This window comes from Mesoplodon densirostris, chromosome 18 (assembly GCF_025265405.1).
Source record: "Mesoplodon densirostris isolate mMesDen1 chromosome 18, mMesDen1 primary haplotype, whole genome shotgun sequence".
NCBI lineage: Eukaryota > Metazoa > Chordata > Mammalia > Artiodactyla > Ziphiidae > Mesoplodon > Mesoplodon densirostris.
Genome location: NC_082678.1, coordinates 40,994,289 through 41,016,715, shown reverse-complemented (window position 1 = coordinate 41,016,715; position 22,427 = coordinate 40,994,289). Strand labels below are relative to the sequence as shown.

At 52.4% G+C, this 22,427-nt stretch overlaps 1 protein-coding gene across 3 annotated transcripts in view; it reads left to right on the top strand.

Annotated features, from left to right (window-relative positions):
- The first annotated feature begins 1,933 nt into the window (after positions 1–1,933).
- The window catches only part of SHISA6 (shisa family member 6), a 244,690-nt gene continuing 224,196 nt past the window's right edge, over positions 1,934–22,427 (top strand). For all 3 annotated transcript variants that reach the window (XM_060082458.1, XM_060082457.1, XM_060082456.1), the window contains exon 1: positions 1,934–2,577. In XM_060082458.1, coding sequence (XP_059938441.1) covers positions 1,934–2,577 — 644 coding nt within the window. The remainder of the gene's footprint in view (positions 2,578–22,427) is intronic.

The following is a 22,427-nucleotide window of genomic DNA, read 5'->3' as shown; positions in this document are numbered from 1 at the left end:
CAGGGGAAGAGGCAGGAAATGGAGAGATAGAAGCGAGTGGGGAGCTGCCAGGGGAGTTTGTGGACCTCCCGTCCTAGGATCGAGATCTCCCTCGGGGGGCCTTGGAATCTGGGTTTCAGCTCCAATTGATCCATTCCGGATTCTGAGAAGAGGCGTTCTGACTCTCCTGTATGGGGGATCCTTGATTTGGGTCACACGTGAGACTGAATGGACAGCTTTGGGGACAATCTCTACTGCCCACACACCGATGAACTGTCCCCTGCCTTCAACCTAAGTACCTGAGCACTTGCTCAAAGGGCCAGGACTGTTGGCAGAATTTTGGACGTCGCTTTTTGTTCTCATTTTCTTGCCCCCAACTCCACCCACTCAGGTCAAAGATAAGGATTGTAACTCCCCCTTGGGTGGCCTCTTGGCTTTAAAAGTTAGACTCAGGCCTCCTTTCCCAGACCCAAGCAGTAAGCACGCAGGAACGCCCCCTTTCCTCCTCCCCACCCCGCCCCCGCCCCCATCATCTAAAGCGGAGGAATTTCACAGCTGAGGCTCAGAGGCCAGGAGAGCTTACCTAACTCTTCTCGAACGCTCTGGGGAAAGTCCCCGGAAAGAGGAAATGAGGTGCTCTCCCGCGCTGGGGCTGCCTGTGTGCTGGGTGCGCAGCAGAGTGCCCAAGGGGAGGAGCGCGTAGGCCCTGCTCGCTGGTAGCCCAGTAACTTCAGAGGAGCCACTTGACCCGTGGTCTCAGTTTAGGAACCTGTAGCAATGGGCCTGACCGCTTCCCTCCGCTGCGAGCGTCGCCACTAGGGAGAGGCAAAGGCTCGCAGACACCCCAACTCCCGCTCGGGCCGCGCACGCACGGACTGGGGTGGGGCGGGAGCGGCCGCGAGGGCTAGACCGGGCCCGCGCAGGGGAGCCTGGCCCCTCCAAGGGCCGGCTCCCGGGTCCCTGTTGGCCGCGTTGAGGAACCGGTGTCCTGGGCTTTGGTGACGCGGAGCTGCGGGCGCCGCGAGCGGGGAGCGGCAAAGAGGAGCCCCCCCTCCCCCGGGCGCCCGGGAGTGGAGACGTGGGCGGCGGTGAGCGACGCCCCCCTCCGCTCGCCTCCCCTCCCCCGCCGCCCCCGCCGGCCCCGGCCGGCCCCTCCCCGCGCGGCGCTCCCGCGTGTGCGGGTGTCTCCCTCGCTCCTCTCACACACTCTCCGGCACTCGTGCAGGCGGCTCCCGGCTTGGCCGCTCGCTCCGGTCGCCGCGCCGCCGCCTCTGCATCGCAGCCGGGCATGGTGAGTGAGTGAGGTCGGGCGCCGCGCGCTCCCCAGCTTGCCGCCCGACCCCAGGCGCCGCCCGCTCCGTCCCGGGGAGCCGGCGGCGGCGGCGCGGGCGCGCCGCGGGGCTGGCGGCCGGGGAGCGGGCGGCCCGTGCGCCCGGGGCCTCGGGGCCGCGGGGCCCCGTCTCGGGAGCGGGCTCCGCGCCCCTCCCGGCCCCAGCCTCGCTCCTCGAGGGCTGCGCGCTCCCTCCCCTCCCGCCTCCCGATCGCCCCACCCCGTGACCAGCTCCCCGTCTTGTCCCGCAGGACCCGCCCGGACGGGACCACGCCGCAGCCGCCGCTGGGAGCCGCGCTTCGGGTCCCGCCTGAGCCGAGCCGCGTGCGGGGCCGCCGCCGCCGCCGGCGGGGGATGGGGCTGCCCGGGAGGCGCGCCGAGCCCGCGGGGGGAGCGCGGAGCCGGCGCGCAGCCTGAGTCCCGGCCGCCCGCGCCGGGCTGGTCCGTGCGCACCGCGCGCCGCCGCCGCCGCTGCCGCCGCCCGCGCCCCGATGGCGCCATCGCCCCGGCGCCGCTGACCGCCCCGCGCCGCCAGCCCGGCCCGCGCGGCCCCCTCAGAGGCCGGCCGGCACGGGGAGCGGCCTGCCGCGGAAGCTTCCCCGCGCCCTCCCGCCCGGCCCCGCCATGGCGCTGCGGCGCCTCCTGCTGCTGCTGCTGCCGCTGCTCTCGCTCCAGCCCCTGGACCTGCTGCCCGGCGCCTCGGGCGCCCGCGGCCGCGCCGCCAACCGGACCCTGAGCGCCGGCGCCGCGGCCGTCGGGGGCCGGCGGCCCGGGGGCGCCCTGGCCCGGGGCGGCCGCGAGCTGAACGGCACCGTCCGGGCACCCGGTGGCCCGGAGGCGGGGAGCCGGCGGGGGCAGCCCGCGGCGGCGGTGGCCGCGGCGGCCAGCGCGCCCGTCACCTACGAGACGTGCTGGGGCTACTACGACGTGAGCGGCCAGTACGACAAGGAGTTCGAGTGCAACAACAGCGAGAGCGGCTACCTGTACTGCTGCGGCACCTGCTACTACCGCTTCTGCTGCAAGAAGCGCCATGAGAAGCTGGACCAGCGCCAGTGCACCAACTACCAGAGTCCGGTGTGGGTGCAGACGCCCAGCACCAAGGTGGTGTCGCCGGGGCCCGAGAACAAGTACGACCCGGAGAAGGACAAGACCAACTTCACCGTCTACATCACCTGCGGGGTGATCGCCTTCGTCATCGTGGCCGGCGTCTTCGCCAAGGTCTCGTACGACAAGGCCCACCGCCCTCCTCGGGAGATGAACATCCACAGGTGAGCGCGGCCGCCCGGGGCCTGCCCCCAGACTCCCGGCAGCCTCACCCCTCTTTCCAGGCTTCCCTGTCCTCCTGGCTCTTGGCACCCGCCTTCCCCGGGTCTCTCTGTCTGTGTCTCTCTCTCGAGTCTTTTAAGTCAACTGAGCACCCCTTGCCTCTTTGACAGGCAATAAATCGGAGCCTTCTGTGCCCTCTTCTCCATTTCTTCAGAACCGTGAACGCATGCTTTGGTTGGTAGGGGGATTTACAGGGCAAAGTAGGGAGTGGTGGAGTCCGTGAGTTTGAGTCTAAGAATTGTACACATTCCGTAACCCTGGGTAGGGGTCCAGGGTGCAGTTTTCAAGGCAGGTGGGCGCCTCGGTGCTGGCTCTTACTGCATACGGTTTTCTGAGTCAAACCAGAGCGTCATCTTGGATGTAGGAGATTGAACGATGTTGGAACCTTGCTGAAAAGAGTGAGAACTGGGTGTTCCCGTGTGTTGGAGATGCGGGTGATACGGAAAAGAAGCCTCCTGGGGTGAGAAGGAATGCAGATCTAACCATTCCATCTTGACCAAGGGCATATGGTGTCTATTCATTGCATCCTGCCGAGTGGGATGCTTCGCTTTCCCGCTGAGACTGGAGGACTTGTTCTTTTAAACCCTGTGGGCAGAACTCTGTGAGTTAACACTTCTTGCTGTGTTCAAGCCGGTGGGCATCTTTCACTGTTTCCATAGGGAGGCAGTGGGGGCTGCCTCCCACCGAAACTTACACCAAGAGCTTGAAATACGGTTGTGCAAGGTTTCACCCTGACTGCGTCCCTCCCACCCCGCCCTCTAGCTCCCTGAGCGCCCCTCGGGATCGGGAAACCAGCCTCTCTTTACAACTCTGTTCATGATGCCCCCAGGGGGGTGCAAACTCAGCTCTGCTTCCAGTCCCCTAGTGCTGATGAATGGCTGGACGTGGTTCAACAGTCTTTCAAGGAACAAACCCTGCCCCGGGACATGCCTCCATCCCTGGCACATGGTGTGGGCACTGCCCTAGTAATCGGGACCACCCCACACCGCCCAGACCAGTTAGAGAGAGAGATCTCTGAGTTTGCCCGGCAGTCCCGCACCCCGAGCCGTACAGCTTTAGCTCATCTCCGCACTCTGTCTGTTATCCTTTGGGCCTGAAAACCTTCCCCCGCTGCTGCGGACATTAGTCACCTGTACCTTGATGAAGAGAGAGAAAGGCAGATAGAAATTTCTGGGCGTGATTTCTTTCCCCCCTGGATACTTTGAGTGTTGAGAAAAGATGATACTCTCTGGCAGATTTTGAGTCAAATCCACAAAGTGTGGGTACTTTCATGTTGACAGACTCGGGTGTTGGAATTGGGTGCTTCTGAGAGGAGATGGGTTTATCAGCCTCACTCGTTAACCCTGAAGTGCCACTGCCTTCATCCCGCCCCCCATCTTATCTCTCAGGGAGTAAGTCTGTGGCTGGTTGGTCCTGGAAAATGACGGAGGAATCGTGGCACATGGTCTGTGGTCAGTGCTGGCTCTTAAAAGCAGAGGGTCGGTGGGATGGAGAGAGCAAAAGCAGGACAAGACGCCCCCTCCTTTGGGTTTTGTCTGGCAAAGACTTCTCTCTCTTGGCTCCGCTTCCTGAAGCAGACGTGCCTGGTGCTTACGCCTCTGCCTCTGGTCCCCTCGGTTGTTCACCTTCCCCTTCTTCTGTGCTTCTGGCCTCTCGTCACACTTCCCATTCTGGCCGGGACCTCCTGTCAGTGGATTCCCACGAAGCTCTCTTTGGGTTTCTCTCTTCCCCGAGCCGTTCTTCTCTGCACCCCTGGGGAGACCTGCCCCCTGCCCTGCCCTCCACCTCCTACTGAATTTATTCATCATCACCTGGGAGGATGCTGATGGCCTTTGGATGCTGGCGTTGGCCTGAGTTCTATGGGCTTTGACCTTGGAGATGTCACTGTCCCCCCACCACGCTGACTCCCCAACCCACTCCAAACTAGGGCGACTAGTGTGTGTTTAGGTGTGCGGCTCAGTGGTGATGCCGTGGGGGCAGTTTCTCGCCGAGGTTGGGAAACAGAGGTAGCCATGGGAAGGGCGATGCATTTCAGCCCTCAGACCATTATGTAAATGTGGGCTGTTTCTCCCTCAAATTCACCTCCTGATTTTATTCAGTTCACAGCACCTCTTCCAGCAGCTGCAGTCTCGCCTGTTCAGTGCTTGGGAAGCCATCATGTTGATGCTTCTTAGGTAGGGGACGGAGCCTGTCTTCGTGTTTGGGAGTGGCGTGGGAGAGAGGATAGAGCACGAGCGATCCATCTAGGATACTCCCTGAATGACCTTGTGCAGGTCAGGGGAGCATTTTTCCATTCTGGATAACTCAGGCACAACAGCATTCCACCCCAACCTCTCCCTTCCCAGGCGTGTCGGGGTGAGTGTGCACGTTTGCAGGAGCAGCCCCCCGACTCCCGGGCGTGCATGAGTGGTACCACCACGCTCCCACTTTGCTCACGCCTCAGAGGTCGTTGCTTGCTGTTTCAGGGAGTTTGGGGTGCAGATTGCCTTGTTGGGGACCTGGGGTCGGGAAAAGGAGAGAACGATGGAGAAAGAGATAAATATTCACACCACGATGGGTCCTCCCTGGGGAAAGTGAAGGAGAAGGAATGTATACTCCTCAGAGGTCCACAGAAGAGGTGGGATACGCGCTCGGTTCCGTACTCCTTGAAATAGTTCAGCAAAGGCATTTCCCTTCTGGAAAGGCAAAGATTATTTTACTGATTGCAGCGTGTGAGCCTCTGCGAAGATGGTGGCTGGGCAGACGGGCTGAGCGGGAGGGGTGTTTGTGGGGGTGTTAGAAGGGTGAAAAGGAAGACGCTGCCTTAGGACGAGCCATCTGCCTTCTCTGCCCCCTTAGGGCGGGCCTTCTCTTCCCTCTCCAGCCCCCGCAGGGAGGAAGATTTAGTCTTTTCCAGAAGTGATTAGACCTTGCCATCTGTGTGAGAAGTCCCCCCCCCGCCCTCCCCACCGTGTCTGGGGGGCAGCCATCGCCTCTCACACCAGAGCACGTGAGCACAGACTCTCAGCTGGACCTCAGGGAGGGGAAGGAGGTGGCCGCAGGGACCAGAGGCGCAGCCGAGTTCTGGATCTGGAGAGCCCTGAACGTCGGGTGCCCAGCTTTCCCACCCAGAACCCCGTTTCCCACCAGGATCTTGGCCCCACCTAGCCCTTCTTTCCACCTGCCCGGGCTGAGGCTCAAGCTGCCGGCCCGCAGGCGTCCGCCCATCTCAGTGTTTCACGAGTGGCTTCTGCGATGCTTCCCTGGGGCTGTCTCTTCAGTGAGGGGCTGCCATGGCCTCCAAGGGCAGGGGCTGTGCCCAGGACACGGCCTCAGAGGCGGGCTCCCTGTTGGCATTGGGTTTCAAACCAGCCGTCCCACATTCCCACCCGTTCCCTCCTCCTCACCCTGTGTTCATTCATTAGAGTCTTGGAGATGAGAATCATTCTGAGGGAGGAACTATGTGGCTTTTTAAAAAGAAGGCTAATTAACAGATAGGTCAGGAAGCTACTAGGATGCCGTAGGTGCAAGCTGGTGAGGCCAGAGGTGCCCGGGGTCCTCCCACTGCCTGCACAGGGATGAAGGATGGAGGAATTTAAGGTGGGGATTGGTGTGGAGAAGAAAAAAACCTGGATGACCGATGTTGTAAGGGAAAAGGAAGCATATTAGGAGGTGACCCTGGTAGCCATCAAAAGGGACCTTCATCTTCGGGTTCCTCTGCTTATTTCTAGAATCATCAAGGGAACACTGTGTCCTACCTTTTCTTCCTCCAGAAATTAATTACAAACCCAAAGAGCTCTGTTTTGTCCTCACAGACCACATAATTGCAGTAGCGGGGCCGCTCTGCCGGCTGATTTAGTGAGTTCTCTTGCTAGGTTCCTGAGCAATGAATTGTCAAATCACGCCAAACACTCCAGTTTTTGAAGCACGGTGGGCTCACTATAATGAATTGATCTAAACTGAGAGTCAACTTGGTTTTTTTTTTTTTTTTTTTTTTAACTTCAAAGATAGCAGTTGTTGGGAAAGAAAAAGAAAGCATCTTGCCTTGGACTGAAGGTCTTAGCCTTGCATGTTTTCCATTTTCTTTGAGTAAAAAAAAAAAAAATGCACGAAGGGAAAGCAGTGAAATTGTGGAAGAATTTAAGAAGGCTTATGGAGGGAGGGGTTCGGGGAAGGATACCGGGAAGACAGAAAGAAACAAAAATAGTAAAGGGAGGAGGGTAATCAGGTGAGAGAGGTGGGTGGCATTGCCCAGCTCCGTGCTTGGTTTCCTCCTGACCCCTGCAGCTATGTGCATATGTATTCATTCAACAGATGAGCCCTGCCCACCCGTTGTGGGCAAGGAACATTTCAAATTATAAAAGGTAAGCCTGTCGAGTGTATGTTACCTTTGACCCACGAGGCAAAGCAGAGTTCATTCTCCATTGAGCAGGTCAGCCATGCAAAAAGCCCTGACCTTGGACAGTCCTCCCTGGAACGTTGCTTGCTGTCTTCCTGGCCTTCTGCCACCTTACCCCAGCCCCAGAAGGCATGCACCACATCGGTCCCTTTTCCCTGCCCACAACCCTGTCCCACGCCCAGAGCACATTCATTCGGAGGAACCTGCTGCTGAGTTACTAAGACTTGACCCACAGTTCTCTCGGGTGCCAAAACACAGGAGGAGAAAAAGTCCAGCGCACTGTTTCCAACCTGTTTTAATGAGAGATCAAGTGAGCGTGCAGTCGATTTCAGATCAGTTGTGCAGGAAGTAGTGATTAAGGGCTGAAAAAGTGAGCAGACCGAGAGAGGTGACCCCAGACAGACATGCCCTGGGATCCAGAAAAGGGAACTTCGCAGAAAGAAGCTTCATCCTCCCAGCTCCCCTGCCGGATTTTCCAGGGCCTGCCAGGATGGCCCTGAGGTCTTCACTCTGTGGCTCCTTGCCGTAGTCAGCCAGAGTCCCCGCTGCGTGTTAGAAGTAGCACCCAGCCCCTGGCTGCTGGGTGTCACCACTAGCCTTCTCTGCCACCCCCGCCCCCACCAAAGTCCTGCACAGTCTATGTTTGACATTAGGGTGAATTCAAGTGCATTTTGTCTTACAATTCTCAGTACATCCCTTGACAGCATATATCCCGTAGATACACAGTACTGTGGTTTGAACTTCCTTGTGTCTAGACCAGATCAGATTGGTGGCAGGGGAGGGAGCTCTGACGGACTGTATGAGGGCCTAGGTTAAGTTCATTTTAAAAATACTGTCTGCTGTGATTTTTTTCCCCTCTTTTCTCTACCTTAGGAAACTCCTACCTGTTATTTTTCCCTGAGTCACATTTATGACCCCCCCACTTCCAGCATCTTCATTCTTGGATGTTGCAGACAGGGAAGACGGCTTGGCGGGAGGGTTTACCAGCAACCCTTCAGAGGGTCTCAGACCCTTGGCCTTGAGCAGGCTTATTTTACACCCATTCAGGACAGATTGCTAACCTCGTCTTTTTTTTTTTTTAATCTCTAGAAGTAAAACCAAAATGTTCTGAAAAGGCAGAGTAGTGCTTTCTATTATTTAGTCATCCATTACAGAACCATAGAATTTTTATTGTGGGCAAGTCGTTTAACTTAACTCTCTAATTTTGTAAGCCAAGCAGCTGAAGCCGAGGGAGGCCAGATGACAATGCCAGGGGTCCTCAGGGAGGTGGGTGAGTGATCTTGAACTATAGAAGCCAGGGTGCGGGTATCCTGGGCCACAGCCTCGTTTTCTTGCCCAGTGGAAATCTATTCTGTTTTACTTTACGTACAAATAACTTTCAGATATTTAGAGATGTGAGTGACAGCCTTCTCCCTTCTCTTGCTTCCCTACATTTTTTCCGCCCTTTCTCATTTAGTGTTTCCATCCACTAAAACGATTTCTGTTCATCTTCCCCGGTCCTTGGCAGTTTCTCCGAATTCCTTTGTAAAGGGCAATACCTTGATCTAAGTTTATTATTATTATCCTTTAATAAGATTTGAGTAATGCAGCCCATTTGAAGATGGAAAATATAGCACAGGCCAAAGAGTTGTGAACCAGAGCAGTGGGTCACTGGATAAAACTATGGGCAGAAACCTGTAATGAAAAATACGGGCTGTAAATGCTTCCTCTCTGTCCCAGAGATGGGTGGGGATGCTGAAACTGACCAGGTGCGACCTGGTCCAACCGACCAGAGACCAGAGCCACCCCAGGCATCCCGTGGTCCTGAGAGGGAGTGATTTCAGCTTTGTCCTCCAGGATGGCTCCCTGTGTATAAGACAGCTCTGTGACCCGCTGACGTACATTAACTGGTGCCCATCCTGCCCTTTCTCAGCTCTGGGCTGAGAGACCGCAGGGCCAGGGTGAATACAAGGTGAGGGCTTCAGAGAAGCTTTGGGGAGGATGGCTAATGAAGCTGGACGTTTGGGTCCCATCATTATGAGAAATTAACGTCTGTGGCATGCAGTTCGGGGCTTTTGCCTGCATTGTGCCCGAGTCCTCCTTGGAAAGAACCAGGACATACCTATCCTAATGTGTCATCCTTCTAAGCAGTCACTTTGGGAGGCCACACGCTGATTCTTCTCTGGGAAATATTGCCACGGCTCCTCTCTTGGAAGTGCTTTCAGAGCCCATGCATGCTGTTTTGACTTTTCATGATGGTAGCATATTTTTATCCTCCTAGGGTAGATGTGATTCTTGTAAGCAGCGATGTCATGGGGCTGAGGCCGATGGATGAAACAGGTGCTTGGCTGGTTATTGATCAGAAGTGAAGGGGGCCTCCAGTAAGGAGACCTGCTGGCCCAGGGGCTGTGTCAGCTGCCTCCAAAGGCAGGTGCCCCGAGGAGGCGTCCCGGTACTGAATGGCAGCCCGGCATCAGAGCCCCGTGCTCGTGAGGACCACTAGGAAGGAGCCCCTCCCCTCACTGAAGGATAATTACCGACCTTAAGAAAATCAGCTTCATGCTCTCTCAATGTGTCTGGGCAGACAGCGGAGGAGCTGGGAGAGAGGGGAAGAGAATGGGGTTCAATATGCAGAAAATGGCTCAAATAACTGCCCAGAAAGGGTTAAGAAATGGTCCCACATTTCTGCATGAGAAATGCAACTTGGGTTCTCAATTTGATTCTGAGGGTAAAAGGACCCGATTTCTTTGGGATGCGTGTGGCCAGGCTTGGGGTCAGAGCCAGGTGCCGGCTGTGCCCTGCCCTCCCTCCTCTCCACCTGAATGCCAGCCCCTCTGCAGTTTGGCATCCAGACGAGGTCACCACTTGGGCCAGAGAGCCATCGGCGAGGCAGAAGCGTTTACAAGCACAGGAAGATGGGATTCCCGGTGGGCGTCGCCACTAGTGTCCTAACGTGCGTTTCCTGCGCCTCCCCAGACCCCCCAAAAGTGTGTTCATTCCACGAGGTTGATCACAGAAATGGAGCAAGGGTGGGGCAGGCGGAGTTTAAGGGCTGGTGACAAGGGGCCACCAGGTGCAGCAGTTGTGGCCAATTCTTATTCCACTTCGGTGCTGGGGAAGCAGCGGGTGTGCTGCTGTAGCTGGGGCGGGATGCCTTCTTCTCAGTGAGAGTTGGTGGGTGGTGAGGGGCTGGGGCAGAGCCTCTGACCCTGCCCGCCCCCGAACAGTCACTCTCGAGCACCCTGCTCTGCGGCTGGGCACCCCCCTCCTCGGCTCAGGCGTCAGGAAGGGGGGAACTCTGTCTCCCAGGAGCTTACAGGACGCCGTCACCCATCACTCCAGGAAGCTGGTGTTGAGCACCTGAGATCTCAGTCGGATGAGGACTCGAGGTCACATAGGTGAAGCAGGGCGGGGAACAGGAAACCCTCAGAAGAGCCCCCCTTCTCCGGGGCTCCCTCTGTACCCGGCACCCTGCGTTATCCCACTGCATCCTTCTACCACCCTGGGTCTGGTGGCCATTTCACAGATGACAAAATCAACTCAGAGGCTTAGTAACTTGCCCAGGGTCACACAGCTGGTCCATGGTTGGTCCCTATCTTCTTTGGGGGCCAACAAGGCAGTTGGCTCTCACCTTTCTGAATGTAAACGGGTCAGTGATACTCAGACTACTTGAGCAAGCCAAGACCCACACACTCGTGCCCTGGGACGAGTTATCGCTGTAAGGGACTGGAGAGTGAGTGACCTACAGACCAGGGTACCTCAGTGCCGGGCTGGTGGCCTCACTGGCATTGCACGCAGGGCACGAAGGTGCCCAGGGCAGTGAAAGGGCTCCTCTTCAAGAATGGATTACGTTGGTGGAGAACTGTGAAGACAGTATAAATACGTAAAGAGTAAAAACAAATGAACAAAACCACATGGGTTTTAATTGGAAAAAAACCCTTAAAACAGCTCCCCGCCCCCGGCAAACCTTTACAGTATTGCAAGGACCCCAGGGCAATTCTGCAGGAGTCCTGGCTCCTGAGAGTAATGGGGCACTAGAGAAAAGAAGTGATTTGGGGGCGAGAGGATGGACCTCGGGCCATTGCCGGTTTTAATGATGGAGAGACGGATGGCTCACAGCAGCCCCATCTATCACAGCTCCCCTCCCTGCCCCACGTATAACCTCGAGACAGTGCGTGCAGGACCCAGACTTCCGGCCCGCTCACCCCTGCCTCTCTGCCCCACTTCTGCTCTTTGCCGTCTGGTCTTCATTCTCCGCGGCCCGCTTCCTCATCCCTCAGTCTTTGCCCGCGTTTCTCTGCTTCTCGGGCCCTGAAGCCCTCTGTCTTGAAAAGCCTGTGAAAGGGAAGGAGCCCTGGGTTTTGCCCTCCAGCTCCAGCTGTTGCGGCTGGTGGTGGCGGTCACGTGTGGTCACGGCCACGGTGGTGGTCCCTGGCGGGGCTCACACCCCGGGGTCTGCAGCTCCAGTGCAGGGGTCCCTGACCATTGGGTCGAGGTGGGGGTGGGAACGTGGAGGTCCTGAGCATTGTTTGCAGCCCCACCCTTGGTCCTCCTTGTCCAGAGCCGCTGTCCCCATCTTGGGACCTGTGGAGGCTGGGTTCCAGCCAGGCTCTGGGTGGCTGCGAGCTTGGCCCTGTCCCCTAGTGTTTGGGAGAGATGTCACTGCTTTCTGAAGGCTTCACAGACACTCTCGTTCTTCCTCGCTGTTTTGGCCTGTGGTCTCGTGTACTGTTCCCATTAGCTCCGGCATTAAAGTCTCATTACTTAGGACATCTGTCCTCTGGACAGAGTCGCAGTTCCCTTAGCCAAATGTCCTCTTCTGGGAAGGATGCTTCACACCCAGACAGGCAACTCTTCCCTCTTCCTTCCATCCTGCTGCTCCAGCGAGGAGGGATTTGAACCCTGAGAATGTGTGCCGGAGCGAGGGGGCGCAGGGGTGTGTCCAGAATCCATCCATCCCCCCGCTGCTGAGGTCCTGGGATGCAGACGCCTGCCGTCACCCAGGGGCACAGAGGGGGCTGAACCCCATAATAGCAAATAAGTTGTTGCCAGGAGAGCTTTTCGCCTCCAGCCCTCGGATCGGCCTCGGATCCTACCAGTAGGGACTCTGGCCTCAGTCACCCCGATGTCTGGGCAGCTGAGGGTGGGCTCGTGTTAACCCACCTCCTGAAATGACCAGGCAGGAGGCCCAGCCCAAGTGCTGAGGCTGCTCCAGAACTCTGGGAAGAATCTGGTTTCCAGCCTCCCTCTTGGACCCCCTCTGACTTTTTCCTGCATCCTGAGAAATTTGCCTGAGCTTTCCCAGGAATGCCATCCCGGTGGCTCCGAAGGCTCTTCGTGCTATGAGAAATCACGCAGCTTTTCTGTTCTCGGGTCCTCAGCAGCCAGCTTCTTCCCCACTCTGAACATTTGCGAAGAGAACCTGGCCTTTAGCGGAGGATCTGTGGCTTCTCTCTCTCTCTCTCTTCAGTCACATCATTAAAATGTTTCTTTTTGTTCCTTTCGGTGGATTTGTCCATTGCTGCTGCTTTCTCCATCTGTCCTTCTTTTGATTCCTCTTCTGTTGAGTTTTTTCCTTTCCAGGCTTCCTCCCTTTCTCCTTCTTGAACTTGTCCTGCTGTAACTTCATTAAACTGCATCAGTTCAGACTCTGCTAATTCAAAATTTATCCAAATTGGACCTCAGCAAAGTTGCTTTCCTTTTCTCTCTCTGATAAAAAGCTGTGATGAACAGATTAATAGCTCAGACAAGACTGCAGAGATTGTGCAGGGTGCATCCGCCAGGCAGAAAGACAGACTGTTTTCAAGCAGACTCTTCTGTAGACAATTGGCATGCTAATTACAAATCATTCTTATCTGTTCAATAAAGTAGCTCTCCAAAGATCAATGTTGTTTTTTAGCCTAGTCTGTAATCCTGCAGTGGCCCAGGAAGCAGTAAAAATGTATTTCCTTTAAAGCATTTTATAATTTCCTTGTCTGTTTTATTGACTGGGATTAGCCTGCCCCCATTTCTGCTGAATTGGTGATGCTTGCCTGTAGGCTGCTTTGAATTCCCTCTCGAATTCCCTCTGGGGGCTCCCGCTTATTTCCCCTCTTCTTGTTTCTTGTTTATTTTTTGTATTTCCCTGAATTTCTAGAATCCAGAAACTCTCTCGCTTTTGGCTTTGAGAATTCTGTGATGGATGATGCCACCACCCAGGGCGCCCCTCATTCCATCTTGCCAGGGTGACCAGATGGGCACAAGAGGTTAGGGTCCTGAAGGCAGACTTAGGACGGCTGGCCCTGTCTCTGGGGGATAAGAGGACAGCGATCTCTGTCTTTCCTCCCTCCATTCTTTCCCTATTGCCTGTTCCTGCATCGCTGTCCCAACACCACTGTAGGACAAGGTAGGATGTGCTTAGATGCACCCTTATGGAAGAGGACATGGACCTCCCTTCCTTTGCCTGTTTTTGTGGCTCTCGAGGGTCCCCTAGCAAAGCCCCCTTGCCCTCACTCTTGGAGGTCGTCATCCATCTTTCCCTGCCTTAGAGCACTTCCTGAGATAGGAGGCAGGCTAATGGCAACTTCTGTCACTTCCTGTGCCCATGACCTTGGGTGAGTCCCTCGGCCCCCTCTGGCCTGTTGGCCCTGCTGTGGGTTGGGGGCTATCAAGTTGTGGAGGTGTGTTCACCTCCGGCCCATTCTGATCTCCGCACACCTGGGAAATTCAGGAACACAGAGTCTGTCCTTTCAGATGCAACAGCCCTGGGGTGCAGAAGAAAATACATTTTCCTCCAACATTACGTTCACATAAGAATGCTGTCTTCACGTGGCCTCACGGGAATGCTTGTCTTTAGCATCTTAAACTTATAGACTCTCTTGGGTGAAAGGGGCTGATGAGGTGCTTTCATGCCTCTCCCGCTGGGGCTCCTCCTCCCCCTGGAGGTGGTCCATTCTATTGTTAGGACGCAATTCCAGTTAATTCTCATGGGAAGCCAATATTGACTTCCCTGGCATGAGGTCTGCCCACCTGGGCAACCCCACCCTTGTGTACCCCACCCTTTCAATAGTGGCATTGATGGGAAGGTACTTGAACTTGGAAATGACAATGATGTTTATAATTTTTTTTTATAGAAGGAAGAAAAAAATGGAAAGAAAAGAAAGAAAGGGCCTCCCTGGTGGCGCAGTGGTTGAGAGTCCGCCTGCCGATGCAGGGGATACGGGTTCGTGCCCCGGTCTGGGAGGATCCCATATGCCGCGGAGCGGCTGGGCCCGTGAGCCATGGCCGCTGGGCCTGCGCATCCGGAGCCTGTGCTCCGCAACGGGAGAGGCCACAACAGTGAGAGGCCCGCGTACCGAAAAAAAAAAAAAAAAAAAAAAAAAAAAAGAAAGAAAAAGGGAGGTAGGAAGAAGGAAGAAAAAAAATAACTGCGTCTTTTGCAGAAAATGTTGCCCCAGCCCATTTGACCCATTTGCTCTTTTAATAGCCCAACAGGATCCTGATGTGTTTTGCCCATGATGTGAATCCCTTTGGTTTTTTATCTCGAAGTTTCTTTGCCTGGTTGCGGAAGCACGATTTGTGGTGGCCTCACAGGAAAGAACAAATAGACACTGTCTTTGCACTTGGCTTGCAGAGTCCAAGTTCAGGGTTTAGCAAAAGCTGGTGTGTGACCTTAGGCCTGAGGGGAAAGTATGGGATGTAGGGGGTCCCTTCCAGGATGACCCGTAGCCACAGCCGTGCCATGTGGCTCCCTCGCCACACCAGGAGTTTTGCCATCTGGCATTGTTGAGTCAGCCCGCCAAGACTCCCCTCTTGCACCTGTACGCATGGACTTTCGTTGTGGTTCTGTTGGCTGAGCCTCTAGACACGGGGAGGCTGTACTTGGATTGATTTATTAATCGCATGTTTAGTGCTTACGAGGTGCCAGGTTCTGCTCTAAGTGCTCGACAAACATGAACTCAATCCTCACAGTAACCCTAAGAGGTGGCCATTGTTTTTGGCCTTATTAGTTTGGCCTTAGTTTTTTCAGCAAGGACACAGAACCACAGGGCACTTAAGTAGCTGCCTAACGATCACCAGTATCCTAAGTGGCTGGAATTCTGGCTCAGGTACTCTGGCTCCAGAATCCCTGTGTTTAGCCAGTGGGCAATACTGCCTTCATTTTGCGTCTCCTATAGATTTACGTCTCCTATAGATTTACGTCTCCTGTAGATTTACGTCTCCTGTAGATTTACGTCTCCTATAGATTTACGTCTCCTATAGATTTACGTCTCCTGTAGATTTACGTCTGTGTTTGTAGCAAATCAGGAAAATGACACCAAGGGTGTCAACAGTAAGGGCAGCAGTAGGTGCATTTATGAACTCATCTGTCACCTGGCTGCCCAAGTGACCCTGCTAACAAGTCTTGGTAGCAGTTTTGTTCTCCCAGGTCCAAACGGTAGCTGGCCTTGACGCGTCCAGATCTTTGATTCATGCTCAGACAGTCCACATATTTCTGAAAAAGTCTAGGCTTGGTGTAGATGCGACCGAATTTCCCAGGCCTGGGTAAATTTTCACATGATTCATGAGAGGCAAGGAATGGCGTGTGTGGAGGAGATGCCGTTAGGGATGAATTGGGGTCCCAGGGGATGCACGTCGACCCTGTACCTAGCTGCGGCTCGTCATTGAGGGACAGCTCCAGGTCAGGCGCTCATTGGGATGCAGTGACTTGCCTTGCCTGGAAAACAAAGCAGGCGGGCTGAGCTTTCCCTTGCTAAGTTCGGCTGTGCTTATTGGCCATGATGAATTCCAATTGTGCCGGGGACAACTCAGACCTGCAGAACGGCTGGGTGCAGATGCACAAACATTGTTATCACAACAAAGGAGATTCTCCCCATCTATTCGGAGCCTCTGTGTATGTGGAGAGCGGTCTTGTGCACACACAAAGCCGGCAGCTGTGTTTTTCAAGTGGACTGTGAGAGAACCAGAAAAAAGGAGAACTAAATTAAGCCATTCTCCTCGGTCCGTGTTTATTAAAAATATATTCACTTCAGTTGTCCGGAGTGCGTGTTTCAGAGAATAAAAGCACCCGACTGCCCAGTAGATAAGGATGAGGCTGAGGGTAAAGAGGATTCTAGCTGTCCCCAGAGCGGCAGAGTCGAGTAAAAGCTCAGTCATCCGGGACTCACATAACCAGAAGAGTAGAATGTCTACACTCTACTTCTGGGAGAAGGACCACAGAAGTAGCTATCAGAATCTTCTGTGGTTCATTCTCCAGTTTTTATAGGATTCCATTTCCTAGATTGTCTATATTTTATTGAGTTTTCTCTGTGAAGAGAACTAAAGATTAGGTTGGTGGCCCTCTCATGGAAGAACTTAGCTTTTTTTTTTTTTAAGTAATTATATTCAGTATATGCTACTTATTTAGGCAGGAACGCTTTTAGAAAATTCTTCAAAGACAAGAGTGTTCTCATTAGTCCTTAAGAATAAAAACATTAACCAGAATAGTTTATTCATGGAATAGTTCATCTGTTCGGCCTTTTATCATACCCATCCAAACAGCATAAATTTGTTCCTACTGCTCCCGAAAAGAGAAAGGTCCTGACTAGGGCGTCTTAACTATGCAGCTTGCCTTGCTCTTGGCACGGAAAAACTTACTGAACACCAGCCGAACTGATTTCCTCCCTTCCGTGGCATTTATGTGGCTCCCAGATCCAGAGACATGGCCGAGGCAGGAGGCTGGTTTCCATTTGTTCCACTTCAGTGAGCAGAGATATTCATGGTGTCTTCATGGACAGCATGTTAATTGAGCTCAAAAAGACTTATCAGTAAACTAGGGTTCCTAGCTTCCCCACTTAATTTGGGGGGAACCTAAGTTTTACCCCCTGCTCCGTGAGTGAAGATTGGGACAAAACTATTCCACGTTTTTATCTGGCACTCTTTTGCCACATTTGTTTTCAAACTTGGAAGCTCCATGAAGTCCAGGGACTGCTGAATGGAGGGTAAGAACTTGGTAGAGTAAGGCTCTGGCTCTTATTCTGGCCTCATGCAGAGCAGGAGTCTAATGAAGTATATTGGTGTTCTACTCAGAATTTCATTTGATGGAAGGTTGCCTGCTAAGACAATGTAAAAACTTTTATTACTGTTGATGGTCATGACTCAGTAAGGTGAATAGAAATGGGCAGTTGGGTGACCACTGAGTTCTGTCTGGGTAGATTTTTCTACTAAAGATTGAACATGCTCTATATCTCCTGTTCAGAGACCACTGCAGGAACACAGTAGGTGAAAAAATAAATGTGATTAAGTGGTGGAGGATTGGAAGGAAAGATGGATGGATGGATGGATGGATGGATGGATGGATGGATGGATGGGGTGTTGGATAGATGGATGGATTAATGGATGGATGGATGGATGGATGGGGTGTTGGATAGATGGATGGATTAATGGATGGATGGATGGATGGATGGATGGATGGATGGATGGGGTGTTGGATAGATGGATGGATTAATGGATGGATGGATGGATGGATGGGGTGTTGGATAGATGGATGGATTAATGGATGGATGGATGGATGGATGGATGGATGGGGTGTTGGATAGATGGATGGATTAATGGATGGATGGATGGATGGATGGGTGGATGGATGGATGGATGGACAAATAGGTGAATAGAAAATTCAGTGGTATAAAGTCAGCCTCTGTAGTGTAACAGAGGCTACTTATGTTTGAAATCTGAATTTACTGCTTACCAGCTCTGTGACCTCAGACAAGATATCTAACCTCTCAAAGTCTTAGTTTTCTCATCAGCAAAATATGGCTACTGATAGCACCTACTGTATAGGATCATTTTGAGGATTATATAAGATAATGCATAAAAGAGTTTAGCACTCCGTCTGGCACATAGTAATGGCTCAATAAATTATGGCCCTTAATTTCCCAAGCTGGCAAGACCATGAAGCAAAGTTATAACCAAGGTTTTGTTTATTTTTCTCATGTTAAGGGAATCATTTGCCATTTTAAGAAAGATTTCGTGTCTTGAATACAGGTGGCAACACATCAAAATGTTGTCCAGGCTTGGTCCCTACAGGAATTGCAATAACTCAACGCTTAGGGAAATTCAAACACACTTTCATTCCTTGGGACCACTGACAACATTAACCAAGGTGTTAAGCGAATAAATAATTGGTCTTGACCTGAACCACTCATTGACTAATTGTTTCTCCACGCCCTAATGTTAACTGGCATTTGCTAAATTAGCAGACCCAGCTGGAGAGACTGGGAGGACTCATTCAATCTGACAATCCCTAGGAAAGTGAGATGTATATAAAAGGCAGTCCCATTGAGCAGAAGGACATCAGGACTCCAGCCGGAAGCCCTGGGTTGAAATTTTGGTTCCGTCACGTTCTCATCCTAGAATTAGTCTGAGCCTCAGTTTCGTGTTTAAAATTGGGGTAACCGTAGCTGCAAAGGTCCCAGGTTTAGTACGGCCGCCACGCCGGACAAGGCAGGTAAAACCCTTAGGACCTGTTCAGTGCTATCCATATGTAAGATGGGATCTCAGTTTTGCAGATGGTTAATATACAAGCAACGAGTCCTGAAGAACGCAAAAATTTCCTGGCTTGAGTGATCAGAATGACTGTTTTCCCTGTTCAGATTTGCTGCCCAATTAATTAACTCTCCCCTGCTCGCCACACACCCACAAAAGCCAAGGAATCCATGTGCAGCGAACCAAGGCAATTAGGTAGATAATTCAGGCAAAAAGCATTCCTTTGTTTCCTATATCCAGATATTGCAGCAAAGTGGCTCTGGGGGAGGGGGAGATTGGGGGATTGGGATGAGCAGGACAAAGAACCAGATTCTTCAAGTTCTTAAATTAGACCTCTGTAGTGGGCACGGGGCGGGGGGAGGGGCGGCGTGGGGCTGCCCTTGGCTGGGAACCAGCCTCACTCCTCACTGGCCCGTCTCTGTCTCTCACCCCCAGATGCTCTTTCCCTGGGAAGGTCCCTCTCCGATCCCATCTCCCTATCTCTCACCTTCTGAATCTCATTCTTTCTCTGAGTTTCTCTGTGTCCCATTTTCCCTCTGGCTCTGTCTGCCTGTCTGTCTGTGACCCTCTGATTCTGTCTCCCCCCTACTCTGTCCCATTGTCTGTATCTCTCTCTACTCGGTCATCTCTGCATCTCTCCCTCGGCCTCTCTCTGGCTCTGAGTCTCTGACTCCCTTCCCATTTGTTTGGCTCCCTTTCTGTCCATCTCTTCCCTCCCTTTGTTTCCTTTCCCTCTCCTTCTGTCTCCACCTCTGTCCCTCTGTCACTCCCTTTCTCTCGGTTTGTCACTGTCTGTCCCTCTCTCTCCCCCCACTTCCGACCCCAAAGGGGTCTCTGTCCCTTCCTTTGACCCCGAGAGCTGCAGCCACTGTCTCACAAAACCTGCTTCCCGCTTCCTCAATGGCCAATTTTCTTTCCTACGGTGAGAAAGTAGCTCAGGCCTTAACCCATTTCCTCCGGCGTCTCCAAATTAATTAGGTGAGATTGGGATCGCACATTTCAGAAGTAGAATAATACCTATCCAGCACCCTGGAGAGAAGGGAATGGAAGGTGGAGAGGAATGGGAGCGAGGAGGGAGGTCACCGAGCTGAAGAGCTGAGGGAAGGGTGTGTGAGCTGAAAGAGGGGGACCCAGCACCATCTGGGAACGAGGCCCACCTTTCTGGCTGCCAGAGGGCACTGGGAAAAGGGGGCTCTTGGAGGATGGTGCTCAGGAGGCCAGGATCACATCCCTGGCTACTGTCCTCCTCGCTGGTACCACACAGGGCAGGGTCCCTGCCCCCAGCTAGCCTGAATCTTCAGCACATCCGTCCCCTTTGGCTGTGCAGCCCAGCTCAGCCCTGCCAACAGGGCACTTGGAGAGGGTACCACGCAAGTCATTACCTTTAGGAGGAGACAGCTTGGCTGTAACCCAGTTAAAACTCATTCACCAGCAGCAAGCCAGAGGCACGCAGAGATGCTCTGGGGAGCCTGATGGTCTCCAAAGAGGTGTCTTCCCTCTTACGTCTCATCTCTCAGGGCCTGCATCCTGCAGGGCTTCTCAGGAGATGGGCACTGAGAGTCCCCTTCCCCCAGGTGCCCCCATCCTGGGAGTGCTGATCTCAGCTTGAAAATCTCTTCTCTGCTGGGTCCTCCTTGGCCAATAAGCCTGGAGCGAATCTGCTGCGAGTTTGCCATTTACACCGTCCATATGGACAAAAGGGATGAAAGCCCTACAAGGATGGGACAAGGATGATCTTCACTCCTTTCTCTTTGTTTTTTTTTTCTTTTAAATTAATTTTTATTGATTTACAATGTTGTGTTAGTTTCTTCTGTACAGCACAGTGGATCAGCTATACGTATACATATATTCCCTCTTCTCCTTCCCATTTAGGTCACCACACAGCAGAGAGTTCCCTGTGCTATACAGAGGTTCTCATTAGTTATCTAATTTTACTCATAGCATCAGTAGTGTATATGTGTCAATCCCGGTCTCCCAGTTCCTCCCACCACCACTTCCCCCTTGGTATCCATACATTTGATCTCCACGTCTGTGTCTCTATTTCTGCTCTGCAAATAAGATCATCTATACCATTTTTCTAGATTCCACATATATGTGTTAATATATGATGTTTATTTTTCTCTTTCTGACTGACTTCACTGTGTATGACAGTCTCTAGGTCCATCCACCTCACTACAAATGATCCATTTTCATTCCTTTTCTATGGCTGAGTAATATTCCATTGTATATATGTACCCTATCTTCTTTATCCATTCCTCTGTTGATGGACATTTAGGTTGCTTCCATGTCCTGGCTATTGTAAATAGTCCTGCGATGAACATTGGGGTGCATGTGTGTTTCTGAATTATATTTTTCTCTGGATATATGCTCGGGAGTGGGACTGCTGGATCATATGGTAGTTCTATTTTTAGTTTTTTAAGGAACCTCCATAGTGGCTGCACCAATTTACATTCCCACCAACAGTGCAAGAGGGTTCCCTTTTCTCCACACCCTCTCCAGCATTTATTGTTTGTGGATTTTTTGATGATGGCCATTCTGACCAGTGTGAGGTCATACCTATTGTAGTTTTGAATTGCATTTCTCTAATAATTAGTGATGTTGAGCATCTTTTCACGTGTTTGTTGGCCATCCTTTCTCTCTTTGAATAATGGCTGAGCAATGTGCCAAGACCCGGGGATACACTGATGGCCCAGACACCCAAGATCCCCTGACTTCAAATGTTCATCTCAGTGTCTCCAGCCCTAGTTGTCCCAGAGCCCAGCCTAGTGTCCGACCTTGGTACACATCTCTGGAACTAGATTGCTCTGAGCATTAATCAAAGACCCACTTCACGTAGTGCTAGGTAGACGCGGATCTGAGTGTCTCAACCTCGCCACTGTCGGCATTTTGGGTGGGATAATTCTTTGCTGTAGGGGGCTGTCCTGTGCATTGTAGGATGTTTAGCAGCACCCCTGGCCTCTACCCACCTGTTGCCAATAGCAATTCCCTCCCCAGTTGTGTGACAACCAAAAATGTCTCCAGCCATTGCCAGCTGTCCCCTGAGGGGCAAAATCATTGTCGTTGATGTAGGTTTAGTACTGACCTTCCAAAAGCGTGGTCTTAACCACATGACACCGTTTTCTTTCATAGATACCTGAGAGGTCTTTGTAAGAACGTGAGAGGCAAGAAAAAGAATGTAAGCTTTCTTTTTGTAATAGCAGCTTTGTCAGGCTGTGATTCACCTACCATAAAATTCATCCTTAAATTTTAAATTGTCCAGTTCAGTGATGTTTATACATTTAGAGTTGTCCACCTATCACTGCTAGCTGATTTTAGAACATTTTCATCTTCCCCAAGAGAAAACTGGTACCTATTAGCAATCATTCTTCATTTGCCCCTCCCCCAGCCCCTGGTAACCACCAATCTACTTTCTGTTGCTGTGGATCTGCCTAATCTGGATATTTTATATACATAGAATCATAACATGTGGTCTTTCATGACTGGATTCTTTCACTTAGCGTGTTTTCAAGGTCCATTCATGTTGTAGCACATATCAGAACATTATTGCTTTTTCAAGACTAAATAATAATAACATTGTGTGAATATGCTACATGTTGTTTATCCATTCTTCAGTTGATGGACATTTGGGTTATTTCCACCTTTTGACTGTTGTTAATAATGCTGCTATGGAGAATTCCCTGGCAGTCCGGTGGTTAGGACTCAGCGCTTTCACTGCTCGGGCTCCAGGTTCAATCCCTGGTTGGCGACCTAGGATCCTGCAAGCCATGCAGTATGGGCAAAAAATAAAATAAAATAAAAAATAGAAATAAAACATTTCATTGATGTATTATAATAAATAAATAAAATATGCAGAAACCAACTTGAATGGGCCTCTGTTAAAAAAAAGATAATGCTGCTGTGAACTTTCATATACAAGTTTTGTGTAGGCGTATG